This window comes from Mesocricetus auratus, unplaced genomic scaffold (genome assembly GCF_017639785.1).
Source record: "Mesocricetus auratus isolate SY011 unplaced genomic scaffold, BCM_Maur_2.0 Super-Scaffold_100047, whole genome shotgun sequence".
Lineage (NCBI taxonomy): Eukaryota > Metazoa > Chordata > Mammalia > Rodentia > Cricetidae > Mesocricetus > Mesocricetus auratus.
The window spans coordinates 2174009-2184457 of record NW_024429224.1 but is presented as its reverse complement, the minus strand read 5'-3'; the positions used below and the strand labels follow the sequence as shown (position 1 = coordinate 2184457).

Sequence of the window (10449 nt, the reverse complement as noted above, 5' to 3'; positions counted from 1 at the left end):
TGCATGATTTTTAAGGAGCGATTTCACAGTTGTGTATTAGACACCCTAAGGCTCACAGTTTGAAACCATATGAGGTTTAACAAAAGTTTGCAGAAATAGTGTAGCTTTCTTGACTTCTTCATTTAGAATCTTTGCAGGTTATCACCGTACATGAATGTAATAAATTATGCCAACTATTTAACTGATATTACTTGATAGGAGTTATTCAAATTCTTTAGTTGTCCATGCCCTTTTCCTGTCCAGTAACCAAGTTCAGGGTGTCACACAGCTTTTGGTTGTCAAGGATTTGCGTTTGTATTTTTTAATTTCTGTTCTTTGGGCTACTTGTTCTTGAAGAAATAAATGTCTTGTTGTTTTCGTTTTCAAAACAGTGCTTCTTTGTGTAACAGCCCTGGCTGTCCTGGAACTCACTCTGTAGACCAGGCTGGCCTCGAACTCACAGAGATCCGCCTACCTCTTTGTCCTGTGTTGGGATTAAAGGTGTGTGCCACCACCGCCCGGTCAAAATGAATGTTTTTGAGTCACTTCGTTTTAATAGACATGATTTAAAAAAAAACAAAGAACGCATTTGGAACTTCTTTCAAAACTTGGAAGGTTGATAAAATTTTCTCATTGGCCAAAGCTAAAAATTCATAGCTCAAACCTAATGTCAGAAGTGTTTTGTCCTAAAATAGGACCAGTAGCTCCTCCTCAGACGCCGGGATAAACCTCTTGTGATTGGGCAGCGCGCGTCCCCGTGACGCCGGAAGGCCGCCTGATTGGCCCGCAGGGTGCACTCTCGGCAGCCTTTCTCCGCCGCCCAAGGTGTTCAGTCAGGCGCTTCTTTCTCCTAGCGAGCCTTCTCCGCCTGGAGCTGCTAGGCCAGAGGGACCGGCTGAGCGAGGTAAGTGCACGGGCGTCAGCCGGACGGAGCGGCGGGCCTGGACGTGGGCGGGGCCGGGGCTGCGCGCCCGGGGCTGAACTCCTTTGCCTCCGGGCCCCTGGTTCCTGCTTCCGGGCTCCCCTGGTCTCCCTCGGGACTCCGCGAGCCCTTCCTCCGCACCGCTCTCCTCGCTGAGCCCCTCCCGGGCCCAGCTTCCGCCCCGCCCCGCCTCCTCAGCCCCGCCCTGCTCTCCTCCCGACCCCGCCCCTCCCCGCGGCTTCGCTAGCCTGGCCCCGCCTTCCGTAGGGAACCCTTCTCTGCCCCGCCCCGTATGGCTTCGCCTTCTCAACCCCTTCCTCACAGCTCGGCTCGCTGTCCCTCCCGGCGCCTGGTCTCCTACGCTGAGCTCTGCCTCGCCCCACCCCTCTTTGCTCCTCCTCCTCAGCCCTGCCCTCCTCTCTCCTGCCTCTTCCGCAAGCCCCTCTCTTGCCATGCCCGTCTCTCCGCCGTCCTCACGGTCCTCCACTCCATCCGTACTCTTCCCGCCTAAGGGTCACTTTCTGCTCTGTGCACGGCGTTCTCTCTGCCAGCTCAGCCTCCTCAGCACACGCCTTCTGGCCCTGGCTCGCGCATCTCTGATCTCTCAGGGACCGCGTTGGGGCCTTCTGGTACATCTCTGACACAGAGTTGGTTTTGTTTGGTTGTTGTTGTTTTTAAGTTTTCTCTCCTTCGGTCTGCACAGTGCTTTGTCTTGACTGTTGGGTTTTGCTCTGTGGGAGAGAAGCACATTGTAGTAGTGTAAAAGCCATGTGTTTGTATGCTTGGAGGAGGTTTGTATGCTTTTTCCTTTCTTCCGTTTTTTGAGGGCAGTGGGGCTTGAGACTCAGTTTCTCTGTGTAGCCCTGGCTGTCCTGGAACGTGCACTGTAGACCAGGCTGGCTTTGAACTCACAGAGCTCTGCCTGCCTCGGAAGTGCTGGGATCAAAGGTGTGCTCTTCCACACCCAGAGAGAGTAGTTTCTTGTAATCATTCCTGCTGGATCATCAGACTTTTAAGGAACTGAGTTCTACCTTTTCCCTCAACTAGCTGGGTCTTGGGTGTTCTTCAAACATTTGGTTACTGATTGAATCTTGTGTGGAGACTTGCTTAGCTAGTCAGCATTGGTCCAGCTTGAGATGCTATGTCCAGGCTTAGTGAGGCAGACGAGTGAACGACTTAGTTTCAACACTATGCCCATGGTGGTCCCTTTTGATGTTTTCCCTGAGGATTTCCCCAGTTTGTTAGCTAGAAATCTTAAAACTGAAAGTGCATATGAGTGAAAACTACCAGCCATGCACACAGTTAGACAGGAGCATGCCTCCCAGGCTCCCAGAGTCAGGCATCTACGATCTGTTAGCAGATTTGTTGCTGAGCTTGGGAAAAAATAATTTTGATCTAGGCCTCAGTTTTGCTTTCTGTAACAGAAGCATGGTAAACTGTGGCATGAAGGCAGGGTTGGGTTTTTTTGAAATTCCGCTTATGAAAACACTGTGGGTATCGGGTGTCAGCACAAGTGCACCTCCTATGGTTCAGATTCATGTCCTTGCTCAAGCCAGCAAAGAATTCCCTGATACGGTGTCCTCTTCCAGGCACCATGACAACCATGGATGATAAGCTGCTGGGGGAGAAGCTGCAGTATTACTACAGCACCAGCGAGGATGAGGACAGTGACCACGAAGACGGAGACAGAGGCAGCGGAGCCCCAGCCAGCAGCTCCATACCTGTGGAGGCTGAGCTGGCCGGCGAAGGCATTTCAATCAATACAGGTACTGGAAGGTTCTGCGCTCTAGAAACTGAAAAAGTGCCCTGTAAAGTGTGCGTCGACTAGAAGCTCCTGCTCTCCTTTGTGCAACTCCAGAGACCTCCCAGTGTTGCTCCTTATGCTTGCTCCTAGCCCCTCCTCTGTACAGCGCAAATCTGTAATGCATCAGCATGGCCGGGAATGGCTGGGCAGGGTCTGAGAACCCGTAAGTCCTACCTATGAGTGGACTGGTGGAACTCATTCCTAGAAATGGCATGTGTACACTATTAGTTTTCAAATGATAATCTATTATCGTATGTATATGCGTGATCAGTGTGCACGAGCACATACTCCAAAACAGTACATAAATGATAGGCGAGCCTTTGGAGTTGACTCTCCTACCTTTGCAGATAAATTCCAGGGAGTTTGCTCAGGTTGCCAGGCTTGGACTGCCTCTTACACTACTGTGTATTGTCTTTGGTTTTTAACTTCCCAGAGGGGCTTCCTTCATGCTATGCAAGTGCTCTATCACGGAGCTACATCGCTAGGCCACTTTCATGGCCCAATATTGTCAGTGCTGTAAATTGAGGTGGTGCTTAAGTTCAGCCAGCAATACAATGTTTTTCCTTACACTTTTTCTTCTACTGTGTTAACAACTTTCTACATTGGTAACATCTTGTTGGATAAGAAATAGCCATTTTTGTTTTCTTTTTAGAGTCTCACTGTGTTGCCCAGACTGGCCTTGAACTCCTGATCCCAAGTGATCCTCAGCTTCTCTAGGAGGGATTCGTGGCATACTCCTGGCATGCACCACTATGCCTAGCTTGTCTTTGTTTTGTTTTCTTTTTCCCTAATATTTTTGGAGTATCTTTCATGTCAAGAAATGTAGACTCCTCCCATCCTTCCCTCTCTTGCCTTTTGGTGCTGGGGATCAAATTCAGGGCATTGCGAATGCTTGGTTAGTACTCTACAGCTGAACTGTATTCCCAGCTCTTGGTTTTTGAAGGAAGGATCTTTTTATAGCTCAGGTTGACCGTGAACATGTGCTCTTCCTGACTGTGGAATGCTTGCATTGCAGGTATGGGCCAGCAAACTGTCTAGAATTACCTTGCTCTTCGTAAATGTTTCTTTATTTACCTTTGGATGGATGAATCATAATTTGTCCAATGTTGGGCATTAGGTTGGCCATTTAATTCTTGCAAGCAATGCTGTAGTAGACCTCACTGTACGTAGAACACTCTGCCCTGTGAAGGGTATATGGATGCTCCTGCTGTGTCGTAGGTAGAGCAAGCTTCATGCGGATGTAAGCCCCTGCTTACAGATGTCAGCTGGTCCAAAGCGCCTGCCCGCTCTTGGTCATGTTTGCCCTACTCAGGTCCAAAAGGTGTGATCAATGACTGGCGCCGCTTCAAGCAGCTGGAGACAGAGCAGAGGGAGGAGCAGTGCCGGGAGATGGAGCGGCTGATCAAAAAGCTGTCTATGACGTGCAGGTCCAGTCTAGACGAAGAAGAGGAGCAAAAGAAACAGAAGGACCTCCAAGAGAAAATCAGTGGGAAGGTAAAAATGGCATCTTCAGATGCTTCCGTGGCTGCCGGAAGTGGGCTTGCTGATTCTGAGACGCTTTGCAGTGCAGGGCAAAGGGGAGAGCCCTGTCCTAATTCAGGGTGCATCTGGACTTGGTCTCAGCTAGCATTGGCTAAATGAGGTCATTACCCTTCTCTCCCCAGGGTTCTGCAGGTCAAATACCCATCTTAGGGACTGGCTTGTTGAAAGTGTGGAGTATATATTAGTTTCTTAATCATATTCTTGAGCATTTATTTTGTGGAGACAGTACAGTAGAACCTACATTCTAGAAGATATTTGAGCCCAGGGTCTCCGACACCTTCCTACCTTATCAGAATTAAAGGTCTCTCTTGTTCCCTCTGGCCAAGGAAGAAATGTCCTGGAGTGCCTGAGATCAATTAGCTGTGGCTTAACGCTAAAAATATCAAGCACCGGGGCCAGTGAGAAGGCTCAGTGGGGAGAGGTGCTTGCTGTGCAAACCTGGTGACCTGAGTTCACCAGAAGCCGTGAGCCCATGTAAAGGTGGAGGAGAGAACCAGCTCCATAGAGCTGTCCTGCATACTGAAGCACATGCACCTACACATTCACATGATTTCAGGACACAAGCCTAGACAAAGGCTTATCAGCTAAAAGACCCAGTTAGATTGGCCAAGCAAGACAGTCTCAGGTTAGATGGGAAGAAGATTGGTACTAAGACAGAGTCCAGAGGGTGCTGGTTAGTTATGACACAGCGCTGATGCAGTGTTCTGTTCTCGGTGTGCTCCCTCGTTACCACCCATAGTCTCTGCTAGATTAGGCAGAGATGTTTTGCTGCACCAGGCCAGGAGGAAGAAGGTGTCTGTTGGGGAAACTGGCTGCAGTACACTGTGCCTACTGTTCACAGCCACTGAGACCAGAATGAAGCAACAGTCACATGACCACATACGTTAGATTTGAGAGATTCTGTCCCTATCCTGTTGAGTTGCCTGCAGTAGACCAGAACTGGAAGCTTCCTGCTTAGTAGAAATGAGGCCGGGGGAAAGGTTAAGTATACATATGTATATCAATATATAAAAGTATTTGGAAACATGAGGAAATGGTTTTTGTTATTGTTTTGTTCTGTGAAAGAGTCTCACTGTGCTGGCCTAGACTCACTGTGTAAACCAGGCTATAGCTAACAGAGATCTACCTATGTGTCTTTGCCTCCTGAGTGTTGGGATTAAAAGTGTGTACCAGCACACCTGGTCATTATAAAGTGTTGTTAACCAGAGGCAAAAGCAGGTTACGAGATACTCACAGCTACTGCTCCAGAAGCTTAAGTCAACTACAGTCAGTTGACTAGCAAATAAAAAAGCTGGGCCCGGTAGTTCATGGGAGGTTAAGATGGGAGGATTGGGAGTTTAAAGTCAGTCTGTTCTATGTAGTGTGTACCAGGCTAGCCTATTCTACACAGGGAAACTGTTTCAAAAAAGAAAAGGTTGGGGTTGGAGAGCTGGCTCAGTGGTTACGTGTGCACGTTCTTGCAGAGGACCTGGAATTGATTCCCAGCACCTACATAGTGGTTCACAATCATCCATAACTTTAGTTCCAGGAGATCTGGTGCCCTCTTCTGACCTCTGAAGGTATCGCGCACTCACTTGGTGTACATAGATACAGGCAGTTAAAACACTCACACATAAAATGAATAAATCTTTAAAAAAAATTTAGAGTTTGTATCAATTGTGTGCAGTGCAGCAATGAGGTGTGTTCCTTTGGAAGTTTAATTGTGTTGTCTTTTCAGAAAAGGATAAAGTGACTAAAGTAACCCTTGTTGAGACTGACACAAAGAATGTCCATCAGAGAACTGATACTGTGTGATGGTGCCTCTTTTGGAATGAGAGGCAATATGGTATTGTAGTTAAAAACCTGAGTTTCTGAAGCCCAGTGTAAGGGGCTAGAGGGATGGCCCAGTGCAGAGTAACCGGCACTGCTCTTAAGAGACCCCAGTGTGGTTCCCAGAACCCACGTGTTGGGTTTAAACTGTAACTCCAGCTCCTGGGGCTCGGACACCGTCTTCTCAGCTCTTCCCACCTGCACTCATGTGCACATGCTCCCACACAGACACATACATGCATAAGTAAAACAATAAAAATACATCTTTAAACAGTCCGCTTTGAATCCTAGTCTTGTGTGAATTCGTGCAAATAACGTAAAGTCATGGGCTTAAGCCTACATTTATAAAATTTCTTAAATTTCTTCCTGTGAAATTAACTTGATAATTCAGTGATAGGTGGATTCAAGGGTGATGGTAAGGGCATGTAGTCTTAATTACTTGGGAGGCCGTGGCAGAGCTAGTACAGGCAGCATAAGAAGACCCTGTTTTAAAGAAAGCGGGGGAAGAAAGCATTCCTGGCCACATATGGTAGTAAAGAGCTAACTCCCGCAAGTTGTCCTCTACCTTCCACAGAAGCATCAATGTATGGGCAGGTTCCCTGCCCCTGAACGTAAACGCCCTTTAAAAATGTTCAAGAGGGTCTGGAAAGATGACTCAGCTATTAAAAGTACTTGTTTTTGCAGATGACCTAGGTTTGGTTCCTAGAACCCTCTATAACTTCAGTTCCAGGGGATCCAGTACCTTCTTCTGGTTTCCTCATGCACCAGCATGCACATGATACACATGTAACACACCTCTATACATAAAAGAGATGAGAATAAACAGTTAACATGGTGCCTCATGTATTCTAAGTACAGGGCGCGTATCCGAATTAACGAAGCTGTTCAGTGTCTGTCTTTGTTCACCTGCTGGTCTTCCTGCAGATGACTCTGACGGAGTTTGCTACAGTGGACAAGAACCTGGATGACGAAGAGTTTCTGCAGCAGTACCGGAAACAGCGAATGGAAGAGATGCGGCAGCAGTTTCAGAAAGGGCCCCAGTTCAAGCAAGTTTTTGAGATCCCCAGTGGAGAAGGATTTTTAGACATGATTGATAAAGAACAAAAAAGCACCCTTATCATGGTTCATATTTATGAAGATGGCATCCCAGGGACCGAAGCCATGAATGGCTGCATGATCTGCCTTGCCACAGAGTACCCGGCTGTCAAATTCTGCCGGGTGAGGAGCTCGGTTATTGGGGCCAGCAGTCGTTTTACCCGGAATGCCCTTCCTGCTCTCCTCATCTACAAGGCGGGTGAATTGATTGGCAATTTTGTTCGTGTCACTGACCAGCTGGGGGAAGATTTCTTTGCTGTAGACCTTGAAGCTTTCCTACAGGAATTTGGATTACTCCCAGAAAAGGAAGTCTTGGTGCTGACATCTGTGCGAAACTCTGCCACCTGTCATAGTGAAGACAGCGATCTGGAAATAGATTGAACTGATAAGCTAATTCCATAGCTATCTCATTGTTTGGGCTGGAGGACTCATGTCGGTATTTATTTCTGTCCTTCCTGCATCTTCTGGCTTTACAGCTGTCCTTCGTAGTCTCATTTAGTATACGGAAAGTCAAGAAATTCTCAGACTGAATCAGAGTGCTGACTCACTTTGTGGCTAGCAGTAAAGTGACTTCAGATTGTATAAGCAGGAAGCTAGACTCTTGAGCTGTTTACTTCTCTAGCGTGACATCTCTGATACTGTTTCTAGTCAATATTGACAGGGCACTCTTGAAGGCAATGTCTTGAAAATTGGCTTCTGATGACCTCAGAATTTTACCAGGTCTGAGAGTAGAATTCCCTAGTGAGTGTTGTGTGCAATATAAATAGTGCATTTCCACAATCACTTGATTGAAAATCATGTTTACTCGTAATCAGATTCAGCTCTACTTTTTTCCCTCTAGATCCCTCTCTACCAGGTCTGACTTAGAGGCTCTGTACAAGGTTGGGAATGTGGCACAGTGGTGAACATTTACCTAGCATATATAGGGCCCCAAGATATCTGACTCCCAGCACTGTCAAAAGGGACAAACACAAGGTTTCAGGTGCCTGGTGCTGTCATTGGCCGTGGCCTCTGCCGAGGGAGCAGTGATCCGATTAGCATGGTGAAGTATGAGCAGGAAGAATGGCCTTTGCCAACTGCTCCTATGATGCTGGAAGGCAAGTGTCCTGTTGACTGACACTGGTGTGGGTAAGAGGACCTTTCTGTGCTCATCAGCATCTGTTCCTGTTACTTAAGATAACTTCTTGTTTAACCTAGATTTTTTTTAAAGCTTTTTTTTTGCATATTAGAAAAAATTCATATTTAGTAGAGGAAAATTGGCCAAAATACCAATGCAGAAATGGCTTAAAATGTATATGTACAATTCTACCACCTGAACACTAGGCTTTGGTATATTTCATATGTAGGTGTTTTTTATGTACTCAAAGGCTTTTGTTTGTTTTTAAATGACATTGGGATCATTTTGAGCATACTGTCTGATCTGTGGTCAGCTACTAACATCAAAATTTCTTTCATATTAGTAAATGTTTTCTGTAACATTTTAATAGTCCATTGATACATATACTGAATCTGCTTGGCAGTTATTTTTTAGGAAGTTGGCCAACATTTTTTATTATTATGAAAGCAACATGTTCATTGTAGAACATATAATAAAAATTAAGCTAAATAGATACTTAAAAGCCATAAAATTTTACTAGTAATAATTCCTGTCATCATTTTTATAGATCTTTTTCTAGCTTTATGTATATGTATGTATTTATAAAATTCATTGTCATTCAAGTTTTTGTTTCCTTTTGATTGTTTCTTAAATTATATGTCCTAGTATCAGGGAAATGAAATGTAACCAGGAAGTAAAATTAGCTTTAGTATTCACAGTTGAGTTTTTATGTTGCTCAGAAGCTAACTGTAAATGAGTCTTGAACGTACCTGTTAGATTTAATCAACAAAAACAGAGTGTGTTGTTTTGCTGACTAAGGAGCTCATTGTAGAAGTCAAGAAAACATTAGGAACAGAGATGACTGATGTCAGTGTTCTAGTTTCTTTCTAGTCTTTTTTTTTTAGTATTTTAAATAACATTGACAGTTACAGAATTCTGTATTCTACCTTATAAATAGTACATACTAAAATACTTTGATATATTGTAAAAGCTTGGAATAAATCAGTGGCTTTATGATTCACTGTTTGAATAAACCATACTGTTTTGAGCCAGTCCCGGTATTAGATATTTAAATTACCAGCGTTTTGCTTAGGCACTTAACATCTTTGTGACTTGTGCTGTGTTTTGGATCACTTTATAGTGCAGATGCTTAAAGAGTTGCTGGGAAAATGAGAGGAACATTTTAAAGCATTTTTTCTTCACAATATTATTTCTTAAAAATTTCATACACAAATATAATGCATTTTGATTATGTCCACCCCTATTACCTTCTCTTGCCTTCCTCCCACTCCTGCTGATCTTCTTCCCAAATAGTTCTTCTTTTACTTCAATGTATTCTTGGGTTTTGATGGTCCACTGAGTTTAGTTGTTTACATGAACATGTGAGTGTGGGGTTATTGACTGGATCATGGGCAACTTAGCAGCAGCTACACTAGTGAAGAAAATGTCCCCCCTTCCCTCAGCAACCATTAACCGCCAGTAGCTCCTTAGGAAGGGTTGGCTTCATGACCTCCTCTCTCATCCATGATCTAATTATTTTTTCACAATTTCATATTTACCATAGCTCCCATTTTCTTCTCTTATTCCAACACTCTCCCACTGAACCTCTTTGTACTGAATCTGCTTCCTACTTTCTCTGAGCCTTGGAGGGGCGGTTTGATACAGATGTCCTGTTTGACTAGTTATGAGTCTGCATTAATCATTGTTGTTGTGGACAGGAACTTCTCTGATCAAGGCTGAGGGCAGCAATATTCTATGATTATAAAGAAATAGCTACGAGACAGTTTGGCAGCATGACTTTTAGCAAAGCAGCAGTAGTAGAGCCTGTGACATCCTGGTCCTGCCTGGGCATTTGACTTGATTTGCAGTACCAGGGTTAAATTCCTTCTGTGGAGCTGACCCTCAAGTTCAGTAAGAAAGTGGTTACTTCAGTAAGTCATGCAACTACTCACAAGTGGGCATGTCTTGATTGGCAACATTAATAATGTCATTGTTTTCTTTCTGTTGCTGTGATAAACACCACAACTAAAAGCAACTTGGGGGACAAAAGGGATTATTTCAATTTACTGTTTATGGGGGTGGGGGGAGGGGGCTGGAGAGATGGCTCAGTGGTTAAGAGCACTGGCTGCTCTTCCAGAGGACCCAGGTTCAATTCCCAGTACTCTCATGGCAGCTCACAGCTGTCTAACTTCAGGATCAAGT

At 45.1% G+C, this 10449-nt stretch overlaps 1 protein-coding gene across 3 annotated transcripts; it reads left to right on the top strand.

Annotated features, from left to right (window-relative positions):
• Positions 1-758: 758 nt before the first annotated feature.
• On the top strand, positions 759-9299 carry Pdcl (phosducin like). Of its 3 annotated transcripts, none has more exons than XM_005082100.4 (4): positions 759-883; positions 2491-2667; positions 4018-4199; positions 6981-9299. In XM_005082100.4, exons 2-4 carry the CDS (start codon positions 2496-2498, stop codon positions 7530-7532), a joined length of 906 nt encoding a protein of 301 aa, XP_005082157.2. In that variant the 5' UTR covers positions 759-883; positions 2491-2495; the 3' UTR covers positions 7533-9299. The 3 variants fall into 3 exon arrangements, with proteins under 3 accessions (XP_005082157.2, XP_040591609.1, XP_021089728.2); XM_040735675.1 differs by lacking the exon at positions 759-883 and adding an exon at positions 1204-1530; XM_021234069.2 differs by lacking the exon at positions 759-883 and adding an exon at positions 1545-1692.
• The last annotated feature ends 1150 nt before the right edge of the window (positions 9300-10449 follow it).

What these genes read in the sequence shown, in the direction of transcription:
- Pdcl (XM_021234069.2), top strand. An exon ending in AGGCATTTCAATCAATACAG is followed by an intron (nt 2,668 to 4,017) that starts GTACTGGAAGGT and finishes TGCCCTACTCAG; the next exon opens with GTCCAAAAGGTGTGATCAAT. An exon ending in AAGAGAAAATCAGTGGGAAG is followed by an intron (nt 4,200 to 6,980) that starts GTAAAAATGGCA and finishes GTCTTCCTGCAG; the next exon opens with ATGACTCTGACGGAGTTTGC.